The sequence below is a fragment of the Triturus cristatus genome, chromosome 10 (assembly GCF_964204655.1).
Source record: "Triturus cristatus chromosome 10, aTriCri1.1, whole genome shotgun sequence".
Lineage (NCBI taxonomy): Eukaryota > Metazoa > Chordata > Amphibia > Caudata > Salamandridae > Triturus > Triturus cristatus.
The window spans coordinates 801,630,839-801,654,533 of NC_140593.1; the positions used below are offsets into that span (position 1 = coordinate 801,630,839).

At 38.7% G+C, this 23,695-nt stretch overlaps 1 protein-coding gene across 2 annotated transcripts in view; it reads left to right on the forward strand.

Moving 5' to 3' along the window:
* Nucleotides 1-23,695, forward strand: part of ANTKMT (adenine nucleotide translocase lysine methyltransferase) — a 139,915-nt gene that overhangs the window by 53,159 nt on the left and 63,061 nt on the right. For both annotated transcript variants that reach the window (XM_085628348.1, XM_085628347.1), the window contains exon 2: nucleotides 5,544-5,707. In XM_085628348.1, coding sequence (XP_085484474.1) covers nucleotides 5,546-5,707 — 162 coding nt within the window. In that variant the 5' untranslated portion in view covers nucleotides 5,544-5,545. The remainder of the gene's footprint in view (nucleotides 1-5,543; nucleotides 5,708-23,695) is intronic.

A 23,695-nucleotide genomic window follows, 5' to 3' on the forward strand; every position in this document is an offset into this window, starting at 1 on the left:
TAGATATTTATATGCTTTTAAATGCTATTTTCTCAGTAAATATTGAACAGATTTACACCAGACCTGCAAAAGGCACTTCCCTGACCTGAGGACTACCTCTCTGCCAAATTTCAAGTAATTCTGTTCAGCCGTTCGGGCTGTACCTTCGACTAAAGGTCCTATGGAAAAATGCATTGGGAAAACGCGTTTTGGGACCCCCCTTTCTTCTCGGCCCCCGCTTGACGAATCACCCCAAGACTTTCAGGGTAGGAGCTGAACGGAGTGCCCCATTTGTTTTGAAAATTTTGCAAGGATTCGTCAACCGACGCCAAAGTTATTCAAAATAGAATGTTGAGGTTTCCTATGGGAAAAAAAATCCTAACTATAACTGTCTACTGCCAGTAGATAATACATATATATATATATATATATATATATATATATATATATATATATATATATATATATATATATATATATATATATATATACGGTAGCCACAATCCTGAAAACTATCCTTTTTCCGATCCAAAGCAGGTACGGACCACAACGTGGAGGTAAATCCTTCTTATTTTGCAGATTCAAACATGCAAGTGCATAGTAGTTTGCAAGCAAGTGCCCAGCCTGACCCTTTTCGACTGCCCAACGGCAGTCTTGATCACATGACACGCTGGACCTATTCATGCATATATATAGTGACAAAGTTGAGCACATGATACAAATATTCAAATTAGTTCAGAACGGAGTACAAACATAGAAATAGGCCAGTTTTTAAAAATGAAAACCTAACCAATCAAGTTACAAACCATTTACAAATCACGTTTTCTTAATGTGCTTATAAGTGCATATATATATTTTTTTATTTTATTTTAAGGGGAGTTCCCTAATTTTTCTCCCCATTCTTTCTGCCTCCCTCCAGTACCGTTAAAGCGCCTTGCACCGCTCAACTTTCATCTTATCTTTCCCACAATGGTTTTCCCTCTAACAACCCCTCCCAATCCATATAAGCCCCCATCCTCAGTTCTAACTCCTTTTCCATTCTTAACTTAGTCTAGCCCATCTTTTCTTTCTTCCCCATGTCTTCTTCCTCTTCCTCACTACCAGACCACAGTAGGCCTAAAAGACAATCTTTTTAATTTTGCAAAAATAAATATGATTTCTCACAATTCCTATTTTAATAGTAATATAAGGGATTATATGATTTTTTTACTCAAATTTTGTTGAAAAGTCTTTGTGACATTTTTCCAAAATTAAGTTTCGCCTGGCTGATTTTGTCAGCTTTGCCTTCTTAATTTTGACAATTTGTTATAATGCCAGCATTCCAATATGTCCAAATATGTTTATATATCCAAAAATACTGCAACAGAGAAACAAATATCTAAAGAACACATTAAATGATTATATGGGAAGACTATTGCCAAGGCATTGGATTTAATCAATATTCCACCAAATTAACTTTTTAAGAGCTTTATGAATTTATATTAATATTGTTTTATGTTTGTTAAGAGCAAGAGTATTTATTTTGTGTATTTCCTATGCTTCTTTGAGGCCTAGGATATAAATAATTAAAACTTGCCTCAGCAGTACTGAAAAATGAATTCAGTCTGCATGTCTCATGAATTTAAATTCTCCTAATATAGGCCAAATTCTTTGGGACAGAATTAATTACACTCTTTGGCTGATTGAGTGATGTAATTCCTTCTTGCCAAAAGCTTCACTATAAGTACTAAAATGTGTCCCATGCCATCAGTTTCAGAGTAAAGAAGAATAATCAGTATGACCAAAGGCCTGATTTAGTGGATGGGGTACTCAGTCACAAACATAGCGGATGATCCATCCACCCTATATTACAAGTGCATTATAGCTTATGGCCAATGTTCCCTCTAATTTGTTTCCTCTGTGTGCGGCAGTATAAGGTCTATGTGCGCTGCAACCAAGGCTATGTGGGCCAGTAACCAGACCACGCGTGTGGGTGCAGCGCCAAATATCACTCCAAACTTTTGCTTAAAAAAGTGAACAGACGTTGCATTTCCACACATACAGATCCGTGTGAACAATGTTAAAGCAGGTTCGAAACCGTCCCACATAGCAATTTTAAACCTTGGCTGCTATTTGCATTTCTTTTCTTCATTGAGCTGGGCTGCGGGGTGATTGTGTGCATTTGTTAAAGTTTTCATGTTTATTGCAGCTTATGACGGGCACTGCAAATAACATGAAAACTTTAACAAATGCTCTCTTTGAGCAAGAAAAATAAAATTATAATAACTTATTAATTATAATTGTATTTTTCACAGTTTCAGGGCTGGGTTAGGGTAGGGCCACATCAGGCTTTAAACTAACACGTTTTAATGCTGGTGCCCTCATCACCTCATTAAAATGCATTAGTCACGCATTCTAGGGCCCCTCTGACAATACTGCAATTGAGGCGAACTGCCAATAAGGCAGCACCTGCGTGCTAAAATTGTCTAACATATATGAGCATGCAACTGGGCCTTCAAATTTAAAATACTATGTGTCAGAGATATAATATTCATGAACAGCTCTGAGCAGGCAGGCTAGAGTTTAAGAGATCAATTAGCCGTGCCCCATCCAGTTTTCCTGTAAGCCTACTTTGGGGGTACCAGCCATCACAATGGTAATCCCTGGGGCGGGTCTTGCTTGCTGTTTTCCCACAATCACACATCCCTCAATGGGATGTAATTTCTAATATTTAGATGTTTCCTTCGTCTATATTGCTTGATTTTAGTCGGTAGAAAGTGTCACTCATAGTAGATGAAACATCACTCATAATTACACTGAAAATATGAAAATGTCACTCATAGTAATCTGAAACCTTGGCAGCATTGAATCACCCTACAACCCAGCTTTATTAAGAAAAGAAAATACAGCAAGTCTACAAACTCAGCATATGCTTTCGGAATCACCTGAAAGCACACGCTGTGTTTGTAGGTTTGCTGCATTCCTTTTCTTAAAAGAGCACAGCTGCAGGGTGATTGTGTGCCTTTGTTAAAGTTTTCATGTTAATCGCAGTGCCCATGATGAGCTGCAATTAACATGAACACTTTTAAAAAGGCACACATTTACACTGCAGCCCAGCTCTATTAACAAAAGAAATGCAGCAAACCAACAAATACTGCGTGTCCTTTCAGATGATTCTGAAAGCACACGCCGTATTTGGTGCTGCATTTCTTTTGCTACTAAAGCGTGGCTGCGGGGCAGATTGTGTGCTTTTGTTTAAAGTATTCATGTTAATAGCAGTTCGTAACAGGTGCTACAATTAACATGAATACTTAAACAAAAGCACACAATGTGCCCCACGGCCGTACTCTTGAAAAGAAAAGAAATGAAGAGCTCCTTCCTTTAGCCCACAGGCTGTCTCTTCCTCTGCAACCAGGAAATGCCTGTTTTTCGCGCCACTTGTCTTTTAAAAGCGGTGACGCGAACGCTCTTAGGGATGTGTGTGCACTCTACACACGGCACAGGATGCTTGTTTCCGGTCCAGGGAAGACATGGCTTGGCAGTTCAGGCTGGACTGTTCCCATGAGACACAGGGTCAAGACTGATTTGCATATAGCTGTGTCTGAACTTTACCCCTCCGGACTCAAAGTATATGCTTATTTACGTTCCCTCTTAAACACTGCATCATATCTCTTTTCTCTGATATAATGCTCCTCTTTCTCTTCACTAATCCTCTCTCCTTGTTTTACCTCTATCCTTCCTCTCAGTTCCTGATTCAATGCGCTCTCCTTTGTCTGCACCATTATTTATCTTTTCTCTCCTTCCTCCTCATTGGCAAAAAATGACCCTTGCATCTATTATTTGCTTTTGCTTTTTGAGTCAGCCTAATCTTAATACACTCTATCAAGGAGGACAGATACTTTCCTGATGTCCTGTCGGTTAATTCCCAGAACCCATATAGTTAACAGGCTTGTAAGCCTGTCCCAGTAGCATAATGGATCACATCACATGAATTCCAGTGTATGTAAACCATCCTATAAACGTTAATTTTGCTCGAGACTAGTGCACTGTTTCTGGAGAACTCAGGTTGAAGATTTGAAGGCTTAAGGAATCCTTGTGAAGGTCACACTCAGGGTCAGTACGAGAAAGGAGCATCTAGTTGCCACAAAAAAACCTAATTTTTTCTTGAATTGCACACGCTGGTAAGCAAACCAGGGTTGAGCGGCTGAGTGAGCTGACCAGAGTCACACAATTCAACCAAGATGGTGAGCTGGGATTCAAAACAAGGTTTAGGTTTGAAATCCAGTAGTCTACATCTTCACCCAACAAATTAACCCCAGCGATTAACATTCAATGCATGCTTTGGGAGCCATTTCAAATTTACTGAACAATTTCTATAAAGACTGAATGTGCTATTTGTTTGCGTGACAAGTCCTTTCTTCTTGATAGTCTGGTTCTATAAAACTCATTGTAATTGTAAAATGTCAAATTGTCAGTATGGTCCAATAAGGATCTCTGTAGATATATTAATAATAACGTTTTTAATATAGAGCTTGCAACCACAGTGTTTGCTGTTTCATAATGTTGTTATATATTTCAGTCACAAACCTTCTAACGTGTGCTTTTAAAAAAAAATAAGTGCTTCTCTGTATTATGCGAACAATTAATGTATTTGATTTGTACATCTAAGTTGCAGTATTTCGCTTGCAAATAGTTATACAAGTACATATTTTTGTGGTAGATTTTATATTCTATCTGCAACTTGTTTTCACATTATTCAGAATAGTGGAATTTTGGAATGATAATCAGATGTATTACTTATCATTTAGAATAACTGGTGAGTAAGTTGCAGTTTCTTAAAAAGTAAAGAGTGTCCGCTCATCATGTGTTAAGGACCCAGCAAATGTCATAATTTGAAAGATTTGAGCTGCTCATCACTTAACAAATAATTGCCCTCTTCATATTCTGTTTTGCTCAATAATATTTTTCTTGGGCATAAATCACAACTTGATCAGCCATTATTACTTGTTAGCCCTAATCTGTTCCCCTAGATTTATAGACATGAAATATTGCTCACCCTAGTGTCCACAAGGCAATACAAGTTTACATCAATATTTTCATTTTGAGAAATTGTATCAGATCAGACAATCATATGACGGTAGATCAATTAGTCATAAGATATATTCCTCACAGTGGCCCAAGGTGCACGCATTTGCAAATTTGTGGAGTGTCTTAACAGCATTCCCTTCAATTCACTCGGTCTAGGACAGACATGCAGAAGCAGTTGCACTTTCTTTATGCGTGTATCTATACCAGGGTGTCTCCCTTGAGCTGCTAGGCATAGAGGAAACAGTATGATATATGTCCATCATCTGGAAGCAGTATTGCAGAAATAATGTACCAAAAGCAGCACGTAACTCACTCCTTCCACTCCAGTAACATGTTGACAGCATATGTTCTTGGTAGGGAACATGGAAGAGACAGCTCCTGTCTTTGTCTTTTGAAACTAGCACCACCAGTTAACTACCAGTCAGTTGTGTTCCATTCTGGTGATGTCCTTCGATACAGAAGCTAAGAGGGTTCAATACATTGTCTCTTGTTCACAGGCATGAATCAGGATGACCTGGAAGATGTCCGAGCCCAGCTGCATGGAAAGCCGATTGGGGGATGGGCCCTTTTGCAGATGGCGGGGGGCTGCGGGATTGCTTCCTATGCTGTGTGGGTGGTCCTACTCATGCCAGGATTCAGGAGGGTGCCATTAAAATTGCAGGTAAATGTGTTCTTTACGAATATGATAGTATGTACATATTGTGTCATGTGAGTATGTGGCAATAATTGATATTTTCTGCAGTAGGGCTGAGTAGAAAACCATGATATTAAAGACACAGAGGCTAGTTTATGCATATGCTCTTTATTGTCTCACACACAGCAGCAGCCAAGATAGAATGTATAAATACTCCGAATATGCAGCCATCTTCCTTCTTTCTTGCTGCAAATGAAAAAAGGCCAGCAATAAAGACACCAAAACCATTCTTTGAATGACTCTCGATGACATCCTCCAAAGAAGACTCTAAGGCCGCCCGCGTACCAAATCTGATTTTAAACTTGTTCTCAAACAAAGAACCAAAAAAAGGATCCCCAGTATCCAAAGCCTAGCTATAACATTCACTGCAGCATTCTCCACTCGTTTGAAATAAAATCTTTTAAGTGCAGAATCAGTAGCCCAATATGCTGAAGCAAGAATACTTCCTAAACTTCCTCCTAGCAGAGAAGCTTTTGAGCTCATAGCGCTTCTTGCAGAATGCGCCCCAAATCTAGAAATGTCAGTTTCTATCCTTTTCATAACCCCTTAACCCATCTTGCTAAAGTAGGACAAGAAACTGGCCTATGCGGGTAAGAAATCAACAATTGAGAGTTACCCTGATTTCTCAGACCTCCAGTCCTTCTCTCATTCTCTCGCAAACACCTTACCACACACAAACTCTCATTGACCCCATACTGGGATAAAAAATTGTTTTAGACAAAGTCTTAGTTCTCTTCCTTACAAAGAAACACAATACTTCGGTAAAATAACTCCTAGAAGAATCTTCCAAAGCTCTAATATCAGACATTCACCCAAACAAAACAAAGGAACATAATCAATTTAATTGACAAATCTCTCAAAGACAAATATTCATTCTCACCTTAACCTGTCAACTACTTCAAAACTATATCAACATGCCAAAGTGACATACACTTCGGACCCGGAGGAATCTTTAACCTCACACTCCTAATCAATATCTACCATATCTTGCTGCCCTAATGGTAATTCATCCACTAAAATATGACCTGCGGAAATTACGGCCCTGCTTAAAATCACCATACTCTAGGAACTGCCTCCTAAAAACACTTCTGTAAAATAATTTACAACACAAACTAAAAATGCTGGAACAGGATCCAAACGCCTCTCAGAGCACAAAAAACCTATCTCTTCCACGCCAATTTATAAGCCTTCATAGTTCCTGGTGTGCAGGATCCCTTGAGGTTTGTAGCCTCTGGGGACAAGTCTAATACCCTCCATGCTCTCCTGAAATAATCCATCCAGTAAACTGCAGTTTCCCCTGCAATACCAGCTTGTGATACTCCCCCATCGGATTCAGCAACAACCCTGGATAACATGGAATAACCACTGGATTATCTACCAACAAATGCATCACATCTGGAAACCTCACCTGAGATGACCAAAATGGAGCAACCTAAAGAACTTCTGCCTGCTCTCTCCTTGCTTTCACTACCAACTTCTGAATGATGGAAAATGGAGGAGACGCATAACTGTGTCTCAACCTCCAACTCTGTAGAAACACATCCACTTGCCTTAGCTTCTGGATCCAGCTTCAAACTGAAGAAGGTCAGAATCTGTGGATTTAACCTGCTTGCAAACAGATCTATCTCAAATGGAACCCAACTCCTCTCTAAAATGTTGAAAACCGCTCTGTGTAACATCCAGTTGTTCAATTCCCTCAAATTCCTTGAATCTAATCAGCCATCGAATTGCTTCTTCCTGCAATATGTTAAGGGTGTAACATGATATTCTGGCTCAGACAAAAATGCCAAAAGTCCCTTGCCAAATCCACTAAAGTCTTTGACTGTGGACCTCCTAATCTCTTTACATACCTGACCACTGACACATTGGCCATCTTCAACAAAACACAGCACTTTACATGGTCCCTGACAAAACTGTTCACTGCAAAAGAACCTGTTAATATTTCCAGGTAATTGATATGCATCCTCTTCACCTGCAAAGACCATTTCCCTCATGTTGTCAAGGAACCACATCTCGTCCACCATCCTTGAAGACTGGCATAGGACTCTATTACTAACTCTGGAACCTCTCCAGAAATGTCCCTTCCATTCCAAACCTTCAAATGTGCCATCCACCAATCCAACTCCTTCCTTGGAACATTTGTTGTGCTCCTGCGAGAAGCTGTTGGAGGAAAGGAAACGGTTACTGAAACATCACTTCAACCACCGTGGAATACGCTCGCGAAGGCAGGCAGTTCTTGCCTGTTTTACACCTAGTGACCCGCAGTTGAATTGTAGCCTTGTGAAGTTTTTGAAGGTGGTAGAAACAAAGATGCAGAAAATTGACCGACCGTCATATTCTTAGAGGCTCTTAAAACAAGCAGATCCCTATTTACATTGTATCAACTATGGAAGGTGGAAGAAGAGTAAATACTGGAATCTGTCCCCTTGCCATAAAACACAGAGGACATTTAGAACAATACGTTTACTATTTTAACTCCATCAACATATAAAATCTTATGAACTTTTTAAAAGGAATTAAAAATACAGTTACCACGTGAATGTAATTTTATTAAGTGATGAATAATGTATTGTGTACACATTAGTGTTTTTTTATTATTATTTCTTATTAAGGATGAACTGCAATGGTTTTAATTAACTATGCTAATAAACTATATAAACTATTACTTACTTACTTACCTTGCATCCAGCTCTCTAGAGCTATCTAAAGCGTACATTTAATCCCCATTCAAAGATGATAAACCTTCAATCTCTACAAAGCCCTGTAATGTAATGGGGCTGGAAAGATTACATGAACTGATGCCAAAAGCAAACCCAACAATCTGGCCAGCTGCCGTAGAGACACTGATTCGCTGCTCTTGATCCTCCGTAATTCCCTGCAGATTTTCCTCACCTTCTCCATTGGCAACCTCAACACAAAATCCTTGACTACGGACTATAGATCCACCAAAACATGGACTGCTAACTCCATTTGCTCCTGTTCTAGCTTCTTTGTGTCCGCCATAATTAGAATATTGTCCAAATTCACTATCAAGCAAACACCTCTTGATCTCAACCAAGCCATTACTGTCCTTATAACCTTTGTGAAACACCACGGAGCCGAAGTCAGACCAAACGGGAGACATGTGAACCTCCACATCAACCTCTGCCATTGAAACCTCGGATAATCTCTGTGTTCCAGACATATAGAAACATATTGGAACTGTTAAATATACATCTTTCAAATCCAGGTGCTTTAACCAGTCTTCCTTCCTCAGAAGATATTTCAATAGATGGATGCCTTACATCTTGAAATCATTGATTGAACCCAGTCATTCGAATTCTTTAGATTGATAACTGTTCTCAATCCCTTGTCCTTCTCCTCCGCTAAAAATATATTGCTTATAAACCCTTTTGAGTCTCTCCGAGACCTCTCAATAGCATCTTTCTCCAAAAGAGCTTTCACCTCCTGAGTGACCATAATCTCCCATCCTTATAAACAACCGCAATGGACCGCACTCCGCTAGCCCCTCCTCCGGGTCGCCCCAAGGGAAGCTGGTACATGAAGTTCTTGAGTGGTTCACCCCAGTGGGTGCAAGTAAGTACTTGTTGAACTGATGATCTCTGATGGAGTTCTTGAGTGGTTCACCCCAGTGGGTGCAAGTAAGTACTTGTTGAACTGATGATCTCTAGACCCGATACATGTCCCGGGTTTTAAAATATCGCCCGAGGCATGGCTCGGGTTTCGGGATAACTTCCCTCCTCAGTAGAGAAAATAGTTAGGGGTGGAAGAGAGGGCCGCCAAGCAACCGTCAAGGGCCTCAGTGCCCGCACAGGCACGCAGGTGCGTCGTCCAGGAGCTCGTCAGCTCAAAGCTCGAGGGAGCCATTTTTATAAACAACCGCAATGGACCGCACTCCGCTAGCCCCTCCTCCGGGTCGCCCCAAGGGAAGCTGGTACATGAAGTTCTTGAGTGGTTCACCCCAGTGGGTGCAAGTAAGTACTTGTTGAACTGATGATCTCTGATGGAGTTCTTGAGTGGTTCACCCCAGTGGGTGCAAGTAAGTACTTGTTGAACTGATGATCTCTAGACCCGATACATGTCCCGGGTTTTAAAATATCGCCCGAGGCATGGCTCGGGTTTCGGGATAACTTCCCTCCTCAGTAGAGAAAATAGTTAGGGGTGGAAGAGAGGGCCGCCAAGCAACCGTCAAGGGCCTCAGTGCCCGCACAGGCACGCAGGTGCGTCGTCCAGGAGCTCGTCAGCTCAAAGCTCGAGGGAGCCATTTTTATAAACAACCGCAATGGACCGCACTCCGCTAGCCCCTCCTCCGGGTCGCCCCAAGGGAAGCTGGTACATGAAGTTCTTGAGTGGTTCACCCCAGTGGGTGCAAGTAAGTACTTGTTGAACTGATGATCTCTGATGGAGTTCTTGAGTGGTTCACCCCAGTGGGTGCAAGTAAGTACTTGTTGAACTGATGATCTCTAGACCCGATACATGTCCCGGGTTTTAAAATATCGCCCGAGGCATGGCTCGGGTTTCGGGATAACTTCCCTCCTCAGTAGAGAAAATAGTTAGGGGTGGAAGAGAGGGCCGCCAAGCAACCGTCAAGGGCCTCAGTGCCCGCACAGGCACGCAGGTGCGTCGTCCAGGAGCTCGTCAGCTCAAAGCTCGAGGGAGCCATTTTTATAAACAACCGCAATGGACCGCACTCCGCTAGCCCCTCCTCCGGGTCGCCCCAAGGGAAGCTGGTACATGAAGTTCTTGAGTGGTTCACCCCAGTGGGTGCAAGTAAGTACTTGTTGAACTGATGATCTCTGATGGAGTTCTTGAGTGGTTCACCCCAGTGGGTGCAAGTAAGTACTTGTTGAACTGATGATCTCTAGACCCGATACATGTCCCGGGTTTTAAAATATCGCCCGAGGCATGGCTCGGGTTTCGGGATAACTTCCCTCCTCAGTAGAGAAAATAGTTAGGGGTGGAAGAGAGGGCCGCCAAGCAACCGTCAAGGGCCTCAGTGCCCGCACAGGCACGCAGGTGCGTCGTCCAGGAGCTCGTCAGCTCAAAGCTCGAGGGAGCCATTTTTATAAACAACCGCAATGGACCGCACTCCGCTAGCCCCTCCTCCGGGTCGCCCCAAGGGAAGCGTGGTGTGGGCCCTAAAGAAGCTGAGCCCATACTTGTTTGGCACTCACTTCATAGACCTGCTTTTAATTACATTTGGCAGTCCACGCGGCACCCCTTTACACTGACCTGCTCCCTGCTGACGAGAGGCAACTACCTCGAAACACGTGTCCAGGGATGGCTAACGCATACACATACTGTTCTTTTGACTTTTTGTGGCACAGGCGTACCCGCCGTCGCCACTACATTTCCCACAGTCCTTTGGGGCAACTTGCTGGTGTGACGAGCGGTGTGCGACCTACTTTTTCTCAATTTAAACGGCTTCGGCTGGCGGGCTGACGAGCCTTGTGTCTGCACCTGCGCGCCAGGAGAGGTACTTGACCTGCTTTTAATTACATTTGGCAGTCCACGCGGCACCCCTTTACACTGACCTGCTCCCTGCTGACGAGAGGCAACTACCTCGAAACACGTGTCCAGGGATGGCTAACGCATACACATACTGTTCTTTTGACTTTTTGTGGCACAGGCGTACCCGCCGTCGCCACTACATTTCCCACAGTCCTTTGGGGCAACTTGCTGGTGTGACGAGCGGTGTGCGACCTACTTTTTCTCAATTTAAACGGCTTCGGCTGGCGGGCTGACGAGCCTTGTGTCTGCACCTGCGCGCCAGGAGAGGTACTTGACCTGCTTTTAATTACATTTGGCAGTCCACGCGGCACCCCTTTACACTGACCTGCTCCCTGCTGACGAGAGGCAACTACCTCGAAACACGTGTCCAGGGATGGCTAACGCATACACATACTGTTCTTTTGACTTTTTGTGGCACAGGCGTACCCGCCGTCGCCACTACATTTCCCACAGTCCTTTGGGGCAACTTGCTGGTGTGACGAGCGGTGTGCGACCTACTTTTTCTCAATTTAAACGGCTTCGGCTGGCGGGCTGACGAGCCTTGTGTCTGCACCTGCGCGCCAGGAGAGGTACTTGACCTGCTTTTAATTCCATTTGGCAGTCCACGCGGCACCCCTTTACACTGACCTGCTCCCTGCTGACGAGAGGCAACTACCTCGAAACACGTGTCCAGGGATGGCTAACGCATACACATACTGTTCTTTTGACTTTTTGTGGCACAGGCGTACCCGCCGTCGCCACTACATTTCCCACAGTCCTTTGGGGCAACTTGCTGGTGTGACGAGCGGTGTGCGACCTACTTTTTCTCAATAATCTCCCATCCCTTTGAAAACTTTGGAGCTCTTGAACTCATTTTTTGCCTTGGCAAACCTACAAACTCTATACGATGATCCTGAACAGTCTCCAACACCCACTTATCTGTCATCATAAGGACACATAAAGGGTATTTTGCCAGACATATCTTGTGACCCTCTGGCTCTTCTGTCACCTCTTGAAGTTCTTACTCTTCCTCCTTGATGCTATGGGAAGAACCGTAGCATCTTGAATCCACTGGAGGTTGTAAAACCTTGTGCAAAAGAAGCCCACATGATTTCATATCCTCAGCCAGGAAATCAGCCCGCGTTCTCCCAGCCCCTACAAAAAAATTCCTGATATTTTTTTGTGCCTTCTAAACTGAATTAAATGTTCATACATACCTGGGCATATCCTTCACAAACTCCTCACCAGAAGGTAAACCATTGGCTTCAATGCCTGACTCCTTGCTTGCCAGCTCAGCCAACTTAAGATCCGTTTTCAAGAGAGTACTCTTCCTCCTTTATGCATAAAGAGCTACAATAGTGTTACCCAATAAACAAACGACACCCTGCACTCATTGGTGAATGTCATCAGCATTAAATTTAGTCTTGTTCAATATGCGTCCTCACATATATCAAAAAACATTTGTCAAACATCCAAAAACCACCAACACTCTATCTTGATACCCTTGAAGGCACTTGTCCATTCCCTTCCCCGAATCCCAACCAGACTTATTTCAAAAGGCCATCATCTTTGGATCCCCGTCAGGAGTATAAGCCACTTCGGACTCAACTTTAGTCTGGAATACTCAAATCTTAAACGGTTCCTTACTTCTTTAGGTATTTCATGCCTAACCCAGAACACAACATACTAAGCAACATGATCTATGCGGGTCCATTGTGGAGATAGGGGGTGCTAAATAAGGTGCGGATGAAAACATATCCTTCATCTCATCAAATGTTTTACTATTTCTTTTTTGTCCCTTTGCCTTCAGTTCTTCCTGATCTGATTCCTCCAAAACCGAAGCACAACTAATCTGCACATCACTACTACTGGACGACTTTTAAAGGACTCTTAGTGGCCTTTATAGCCTTATCTTTCAACTCCAACTGAGTTGCCCTTTTTCTTCTTCTATCAGGACCATCATGTCCTCACAAATTAGGGTTTTTCTTCCTGTTTCCTGTCAAATGTTTCCTTTTTGAGACACCTTGCGTTCCTCAGTAGACACTCTCATTCACCTCAGTCTTTTCCACCAACCAAAAACGCTCCTCCTCCTCAGTTCTGTCTGAACTACTCCCCAATATAGGTAGAAATTTCTCCATACAATTTTGTAATCTCTTACCCAACTGTGAAGCCAAAGCAGAGAAAATGTCCGAACATATTTTTCACACACGGAGAGTGAGAGAATAAACAACACAGTTGCGTTCTCCCAATCAATCTTTTTATCACAATCAGCAACTGTTGCCAGAAAAGTAGACCCACACAGTCTTCTAATGTAATGGAGTATTACTACAATATCTATTCCATCGGGTGGAATATCAAAGATATTGAAGGAAAAGCCTCACTCACATAATAGTGACATGCTTCATCATAGGCAATTACTCCACACCCACACTCATTTTCCCTCTCTTTCTCATAGATTTCAAAACCCAGAGCCTGTTTAAATGATTCTCTTCCATTATTTCCTTCATGACTTCTTGTGGTCATCTATCGTCCAGGTCCAACCAAGCAGATTCTCATAATGTAGCCATCTTCAACTTAAGACCCTGGTCCAAAATTCCATTTTCACTTCTTAAACTAAAAAAAATTCCTTTTTCCAGTACAGTCTGCTAAAGCATGTCATCCACCTGCTGTATAGTGCTATAAAGCACCCAAACAGTTTCCACTATATTGTAGCTTTCTTTGTCCATAACAAACTCCTTGTTCTTTTCTATAGGTTCTAAGTTTGTCAAATGTCTCAACTTGACAAATCACACAGCAAGCCGTACTCTTTCGCAGAAAGTGCTTGAAACTAAACAAATTATTGAGTCTTAGAAAATGTCAAACTCTGAGAGTGGCTCTTCATCACAAAGATTTAAATATTGTTTGCCTTGTACTGGCCAATATCATGTCTCTCACTTACATCTTTACATTAACTTAGAATTCTCACATAGCTTCAGACTTTTTGAGTGTCAAAAAATGACATCAGTGATTGCCAATGAGTGTTCATTCATGTTCAACTGCCACCTTGTATAGCCAACCAAAGTGTGTCTGTATCTTCGCACTGTCATAAAAAGTGTTCTTATATGCTAGTCTATCAGTGTCCCAAAATACATCCCTCACTACAAGCCTTTGCATAAAATGTGTCCCATAGTTATAGTATGGCACTGTCGCAAAAGTTGTTCCATTGTTTCATTTCGCTGTTTTGATTAGTGTCATACAACACAGGCCTTGCACTTTGCCTCACAATATCCCAAACTGCTAGCGTGCCAGTAGCGCAGTCTCTGAAACATTGTCAGATATCTGTTGATTAGTTTCGAAAAAGTCACAAATGAGGTTCAGAGTCTATCCAGCCATTAAGCTATGTCCAGTTAGTCCAAAGTGAAGTAAGAGTCATAGTTGCACAGGTAGGATAGTTATGTGGACTAGGCATTAATTTACAGACTTCATAACCAGGAGACCGATGCCTGAATCTTCACCTCCATGCCCACTTGACCAAACTGTGGTAATTATTGTTTAATCTCACTTTGCTCTTTGGGGAGCGCCTAGTGGTGGCTCATTTCACATTGATACTATTTAAGAAATGTCAATCAGGATAAAGCCTAGCAAACCAAGTAAAACATTTCAAAGTGCAAGATTAATATGACCAAATAGAAGTTGGGTGTATCAGGTTGAAGGATCTTTGGTAATTCATTAATTCAAGTAAAAGAGAATTGTTTTTGTATTCTAGTAGAAAAGGGTCCAGTAGAATTCTGAATCCAACGTTATATTGTGGTACATCTTCAACTGAAGTTTATTTCAAATTGTAAAACTCCAAAAAAAACAAATACACAAAGTCATCATGACAAGTCAATTATAAAAATGTATCCAAACAATTCCATTCAATGACGTTCACAATTGAGGCTAAAGTACACTGAGTGTTAAAAAATAACAATACCGCAAAACACAGAAGGACTATATTACTTGAATACTACAAGGTTACCAGTTTGGAAATGGTAAACCAAGCAGAGTTCAAAAAAACGTACGCACTACAAAACATCAACATGAGCTATTGCTTGAATATCACAAAACTAGTAAATCAGTTACATGTCTATCACTAAACAGCTTAAACAGGAGAACTAACCTTTTTTTCTGACCACATTATATAGCTTGCAGTTATTTCCAGCAAATGGGCACTACACAGACGAGTTCCTGGCTTGGTGAGGTTATTGCTCATTTTTTGTACAAGTACCAATTTAAATCTGGCATATAGAGAACGTATACAAGAAGGACACATCATTTCAAAGGATGGCTCGTAGCCCCTGACAGATGAAATGGAAATATAACGTTGACTGCTGGTAGACAGAAAGATCTGCTCTGTTGTTACATTGGGTGCACTGACACTGAGGCCATCTCCAAGCCAGCTTTATGGTAAGGTAAAGACATTGTGGTAATGTTCCTATGTACAGGAAAGGTACCAAAGAGATGGTCAGCTGTTTAATAGTTAAGATGATTTTAAAATAATTAACGAATTGTGGCTACTGGGTTCTGAATTCATACCTGAAAGCTGAACCAAACTACATGAGACTCAGTCTAAATATAATTTTTTTTTTAAACTTGCCTACAGTTAAGCAAGGTGGTTACTTTGAAGATCGTGGCACTATTTTCTGCCTCACTGCTAAGACAAACAAGCATTTACAATGCAATGGTCTCGGCATTAGTAAAGTTAGAGCTATTGGCATTGTTTATGACATTTTTTTTGGTTAAGTTTTTGTTTTTAAAACATTTAAACAAAAGGTATTGTTATTTCCAATGTTAATACCTTAATAAGTCTTAAATGCAACATTTATTGCCTTTGTACCTACAGACAGAGTTACCTACACACATATTGAGTAAGCTATTGATACAGTAAATACTAATGTTTTGTTTGTACTGTTTTATAAAGAAAAGCAAACCAAAATGTCATGAGCAATGCGAATAGCTGTAACTTTAACAATAGTAGTATTGTTGGGTGAGCTAGTGTTTAGATAGTGTACTATTACATGAGTAATAGTTGTGAAGAGAAAGAGAAAGGTTTGAATAGGAAGTTCTATATTCTAAATGGAGGAGTAAGTATTCTTAGCAGAGTGCAGTAAGTAATATTGAGAAATTTTAGATTTTTTTTTTTTTGTAATACTAGTACCCAATTCTTGCAAAATGTATACATAAGTCATTGTGTAATTATTTATCCAAATGGTGCACATAAATACATGCACGTACATATCAAACATTATTATTTCTTAGAAAAAATAAACAGTAAGCCAAATGTGATTTGAGATTTTTATTAACTAAAATATTTATTTTGTATGTATTCATTTTATTCAAAGTTACAAAAATAGTTATCTTTTTGCATATTGCATAATTTAATCTTCGTCGAGAATTTCGACAATGTGTTCATTTTGAAATATTATATTTAGTGTTTTCGGTAGGTGTGGCATAAGAGCCTCTGCAAAGTCCTCAATATCTGCTGGAATTTGTAGGTGGTCCATTAAAAGCGTATTGCTTATTTGTACAGATTTTAAATGTTCATTATCTTTCATTTGAATGGTGATGGTGCTTTTTTCCTGAGTGGTATTTTCGAGTCCATATATAGTTATTTGCAGTTGTTCTTGGGGTGGCTCAATTTTCTGCAAAAAGAAAAAAACATCTGTTACGAAACCCATTTTTTACTGTATGTTTTTTTTTTGCTATATTTTAACGTGCTTTTGAGAGAAATAAAAAATTTCTATAGATGCTGAAGGAATTTATTCAAGATTTTTCTGTGAATTGCATTTGTTCTGCGCGGTTTGGAGAATGTGTGTATATTTAGTTAAAGGCAAAGACCCAAAGTGCATACTTATGTGTTAGTACTTATGGAATTTATGAAGGAGGTGTTGTAATTCTTTTGATGCAGAGTGTTTCTAAATGTAATGCAAGATGATCTAAAGGTGACAGATATTTATAGAAATGTATGTTTATATAGCACATTATGTGAAAACTTTGCAATAGAATTCGAATATGCACAGGAAAGTAGTGAGAGAGTGCAAATAAACTAGAAGTTAAGTAATAGGTAATGTAAAATTGAAAAGTGTATTTAAGGCAGTTTTTTATTAGTATGTATTCCAAAAAGGTAAATATAGACATAGATAGAGAGTTGGATGTTGCTTTGCTTGAGATGTAGTAATGTATGCTTCTGGTGCTATTCCGATAGAAAGTTAGTGCTATATTTAAAGTAAGCTATTTTATGTTTCCATCTGTTAGTAGGTAAGGTATAGATATGGACTAAAAAAGTTACTATGGCATGGTTATGGACTAGCATTTTAAAATGTGTGCAAAATTATTAGACCAAAAGGTGTAGTATGATTTGCAATGTATTTACCTACATGTTTTGCAGTTTGTCGTTAGGTGTTGAGCTGTAGGAAAGGTAAACAGAAAAGTTGTTTGAGATATTTAGAGAGAGTGTTTTGTATGAATGTATATGCATGTATTTAAAGGTGATATAGTATTTTGGTGTTTCATCTATGTGTATGAGAGTTATGTGTAGAATCACAAATTGTATGTTGAAAAAAGAGCAACTGATGTTACTACGTGTGATATAAAAATGGTGAATTTAATTAGTGTTCTGTTCTAGATGTGTAAGTAAGTTCTTTGTAAAGAATACATTTTTTTGTTTTTCGCATTTTTTTTTAACTTTGTACTTACTTGCAATTGTGTATTCCGAGTAGAATTCAATATTTTTTCGTTGTTAAATTCATGCACTGTCAGATGGGTTATTTTGATGTAGCTCCCAAGTTCGATGGGAAAGTCCGCTGCGTCTCTCCACAGTGTTATTTTCACTGAGTCTGTTGGTCTGTTGCATCGTTGACTGTGATTTTAGTTTTGTTTCTTGTCCTCCAATGAATACAGTTTTGGTTTCTTCCTCCTGTTAAATTTGATAAACAATCATTGTTATTGGTTCTTGCATAGATAGTATACACTTGTGCTGTATCTTTGTTTATTGGAGAGAACATGCAAATGAAAAGTTTGTTGATTGGTGTGGTGTATTTGTTGTGTAATAGTGTGTGCTACAGTGTGTATGTTAGAGAGTGTGTGTTAGAGACTTTTGTATGGAAGTATATATATGATATAATTTGTAGGAGAGTGCACATAAAAGAGTAGATGATGATATTCTGTATAGCTATCAATTGTACAAGTGTTTCAAATAAATAGTAAAAATACTTTACATATGTTTGAAACTGGTGGGACTGTTCCATGTAATCAACACTTTACAGTGCATTTAGTGTCCGACGTGTATTTTTACAGATTTTAATGTTTTTTTCGTAAATATTAGTTAAATATAATTTATATTGTAAAATGAGCGAGTAGAGTTGCTAGGATATTGTATGTGTTGTGCAGTAAGTATAGTGCTATTAGCAGCAACGTTGTGTATTCTATTTGATTTTCTACATCGATTAGTCCTAAATATAGCCTTTAGATGCTATTTTTCTATAAAAAATTGTTGTATGCTTGTAGTAGATTGTACTAGAGAGTATTGGCAAAGTTTATGTAGCAATGAATGAGATAGAGAGTGTTAGTTTTTAATGTAACCTTGTGGTGTGTGTAAAAGGAGTAAGTAACAGCTATTACTTGAAATGTTTGTAGATAGCATGTGTGTTGTAGTGAGTGTTGTATATAGTTTATAGTAAAGTGTGCTGCTAATAGTGTGTGTTTTAAAGAGTTGGAGTTACTAAATGTGTTATAGAATGTATGTTACAGTGGTTTGAAGAGTGCTATTACAAAGTGTGTGTGGCAGATAGTGTTGCTGACAGTATGTAAGTTTACTGACTACTACATGCAATAGTTAATAAGCACCTTTTTTTTTTTTTATGATACGTACCTCAGATATTGTCCCTAATATGCTCATCAATGTCCGTAAATTAGCTTTCCTTATAGTTTTTATTGGAGAAACTGGGGGTGCAGGCGGCTGTAGCAAATATACTGCTTCTTGGGTTATTGTTTCCGGGATTGTTAATGGTGGCATTCTTGAAATCTTTGTTTGTTTCGTTAAGATGATGACATTGTTCTTGTTTATAAAATTCCGAATTATAATTCCATTCCCTTCTTTTGTTAGCTTGAAAAAATCATCATTGTAGCAAGTTCCTTTAATTGACCCACTTTCATCAGCAAGAGCAATGTGGAATAAAATCTTATTTTCTTGCTTAGCGTTTTTGTAATGTGTTTTTGCAGAGCATTTGACTATGTTTGCTCGTATTGCTTTCTGATACGGTTTGCTTTCCTCGTGTTTGGTTTCCTTAATTTCTTGTATAGAAATCATCTGCAACGAGACAAATAATGTAAGTAGACCTTCTGAATCTAGCATGTAAAGAAAGCAAATTCCTAAAGCAAAATAACATACCAATTGATAATTTCAGCTTATTAAATAGCTACCCATAATGCTTTGTGATCGCTATAGTAGGACTCTAGTATACCAAAGTGAGTTACCTCTTCATTAACATATATATGGTCTAAGGTTGAATTGTAGTCTGTTGTGTAGTTTTGTATTTTTTGGTGACATTGAAATTGGTTTTGCATGTATTCTAAAAGTAGTGTTGCATTATGTGATACTTGTGCTAAATCTATGTTTAAGTCGCCCATTATTATATATTTGTAGTTTGGGTAAAAGCTCAATACGCTAGTTAATACTTGAAAAAGTTTTTGTAGTTGTACATGTGGTGGTTTGTATATTATCACAAATAAGTAATCACAATTCTTTATAATTAAAGTAAAATGTAAAATGTCAATTTCGGGCTGTGTTTCATAAATTGGCAAAAGGCAAATATTTTTTTTGTAATAAATAGCAATCCCATGCTTGGTATTCTGATTATGGAATTTATCAAATAGCATCAGATGATAGTGGTCAATATATAATGAATTACTGTTCCCTTCCCTAGTTGTGTTTATTTCATTGAGACATATAATATCTGCCTTCATGATATTTGTGTCGGCTTGTATAGCTTTGTGATTTTTTTGTAGAGAACGTATGTTGTGTACAATAATATTAAAGTTTAGCAGATAATTACATAATTGTGGTACTGATATTTCTAATAGCATATCTGTCCTTAAGCGGGCCATTTCTTCATGAACCTTTGGGTGGACAACTATTTTGTCCTGCTGAAAGTTTTTAATATATATGTTTTCTAATGATTTTGCTCTGCTTAAAGCAACATAATGCAAATGATGTATTTTACTATTGTTAAAATGGATGTAAAGTGGTTCAATAGTTTATCCTTGTGTTCTATGTATAGTACGTGCAGATGATTGGCGTAGTGGGAATTGCTTGCGTATTATTGTTATAAATTTTTGTGTAAATTGAAAATGTCTAGAGATAACATGAATTGGTGTCCAATGAGGTGAAATGTTATTGTGATATATGTGCCTATTTTCCTGTCTTGTTAATTTGCCAACCTTTTCTTTATCAAAAAGAATCCATATCACATTTGGAATGCTATTGATAGTTTCTACTAATTCAACTATACCTGTTGCACCATTTGTTAAGCCATCGTTAACATTGATATTGCATGTTAGATCCTATCGTAATTTTAATGCAATATGCAATATAAATGGCAGGCCCATGGTCTTAGTTGCATCTGCAGGTAATTGCATTAGTATTTTTTTTTTTACAATTTCGCTTAGGTCAGATGCAACTGTATCTATTGCGGTTGATGTGTATACAGGGTATTTTGTTATATGTTGTAACAAAACTTCATTATTAATATTATTAACCTCTTTGTTTGTTGCCATTATATAAGGGATGGTTTTTATATGTTGTTGTGTTTGTGGCCAAAAAGTTTGTTCTATGTTGTTCTTGATGTTAATATGCATTTTGGACAATATAGCATTGGTGTTACTTTTTGGGCTAAGTATTTTGTTACCCTGAGTGTTAGGTCTGTTTGTAGGATGGGAGCTTTGTATATATGCGTTATTATGCAAATCACTTGTTGAGCCTGTGATGTTTTGTGTATGTATGTTTTTTGTATCACAACTCGTGACTCTTGTGTTGTGTCTAAGTGTATTTCTAAGTATATTTGCGTATGTCAGAGTATTATGTGAGTTACTTGCATATTCTGTTGTATCTATGCTAGTGCAGGTAGGTAGCGTCAGTTGTGCAGTTGTTATAGGCACAATGCAATTTTTTGAGGGGGAATATGCTGAGCAGTAGCTAATGATGCTGATGGCTGTTGTGTATGTCCAAGAGTACCTGCCTTTGATCTTTGGAGGCAATCTCTTTCATTTTCTATGTGAGTTTTTAATGTGTGTGTGAATAAATCTGTACATTCTTTAGTAGAATGCACATAAATATGCTTGTGTAATATGGCACTTGCATTTTTTTCTGCTATGAGCATTGCCTTATGTAGTGAATCTTTTTTAATTGTAATTATATCTATTGGAGTTAATTCATATGGTAAGTAATTACTATTGGGTCGCTTTAGACTATATGCCAGATTTGTTATGTACTGTATAAGCCCTTCAAATGATATTTGTATGGTAATACATGTCCCATATGGGTGAGGCATTCCTGTGCTGTCGCGGCTATGCGAGTCAAATACAAAGTATGAATTTTCACTGTGCATAATAGCTATAACATACATATCCATGCAAAGTAAAACACCGCAATGCAAATTGAGTGCAGCTCTCAATACTGTTTGCATATTTGGCGAAGATGGGTCAAACTGTTTCAGTATATCCCCATAAGAAGGTTGTTTAAGCTTACGCGAATAGATAGTGTCATTGTGTTGGATATAATTTGGTAAATCATCAGGATGCATAAGCTGTTCTTGATTTATGGAATGCCTATCTATATATAAAGCATCCCCTAAGTCCATAATGGCATGTAAATCTTCTACAGTCCATGTATTAGCAGGTTTGTAGCTATTGTGTATGATTGCGAATGTGCTGTTTGGCAAACATTGTTTGCCCCGTGAAGTAGGAGAAAATTTGTTATGCCCTTGATGATAAGCTGCCTGCAGTATTTCCATGATATTAATAGCGACACAAAAATATTGTTCAAATAAACTGCCGGTATTAAACTACCTATTATAGGTTTGTATTGTAGCGTTCTTTTGATGCTGTATTTTAGTGTTGTAAGTTTCTTGTATGGACTATATATCTGTATGCTTCTATACAAGTATAATGCTAACTAGCATATATTAAAATGTATATACACCTTCTAACTTTTCTGAGTAGTTACTATTTATTTGTATAGCTATACAAGGTTCATGCAACTTTCCTTGTGCTGCTAATAACAGTAAGTAATAAATAGATGCTGTTCAGCAAACTAATTTGTGTAAGATAGGTTAGATGTATACTGTATTAAATTTATGCTATATGCATAGGATTCTAAAATGAATAGAAGTGTTTTCTAAGCATGCATTTGGTGTGTGTTTCTATACGCTTGTAGTGTTTCCACGAATGTTGTGCTTTAAGCAAAGCTCAGTGTTTCTTAAATAGCCTGTGAATTATATTTACGGATTTGTAAGCACTAGACTTTCTCAACAGCCTATAGCTATCGCAAACAGAGGTTATGCATGCTGAAAACAATGAGTATGTTTCTAAAAAAATATATATATATTCTAATGATCCCAACTAATTTGTTTTCACCATAGGCTGGTGTATCAACAATAAATTAAGATACTTTCACCTTGATGCCTTGAAAAAGAATGTGCAACTTCTCACAGTTATCTGTGGAAGAATAAAAACAAGTATTAATGTTGATTTAGCATAGTAATATACAGTAAGTTGTCAATAGTAACGAAATTAAGAAATTTTTGCATGGCTCATAAAGTTGGTAGATGTAATAGAGGAAAAACACAAGTAGAAATTGTATCCCAAAGAGTAATACAGATGTAATAATACGGAGATGGTTTGTAGTGTAAGGTTTCTGTCGAGTATGGTAGAAAAAGTGTTGTGAAATGTAGTATAGTGTAGACAATGTGTAGCCAAAAAAGTGTACATCGAGAATGTGTAGCAGAATGTGAAGAAAAGAGTAGTAGAGTGTTTTTCTTAGAGTAAAATATTTAAATAGTTTCATTAAAAAAGACCAACAGTACGGTACAAAAACAAAGGCAAGAAAAGTTGTCAGTGCTTCACGTAATTCATCCCATGGTAGTCTGCAGCACGGAATTATGCAACATATTGGCGCATGCGCTAAGGTACAGGGGCTAAGGCAGAGGCGCAAAGTAACACGTGTCATGCCACATGTGTGAAGTCACAGAATGTGTGTGCTGTAAAGAGTAGATGGAAGAGATTGTGAATGAGAATGTGTGCTAAAGAGTGTGTGGTACAGAATTTGTAATAGAGAATGCATGGTGTAAAAAGCATTGTGGGCAGTGTGTGCTATTACAGTTGAAAACAGGGATAGGAAACTGAAAAACTTTGAGAAAAAGTTGACAGAGCCTCACGTAAGTAACACCATTG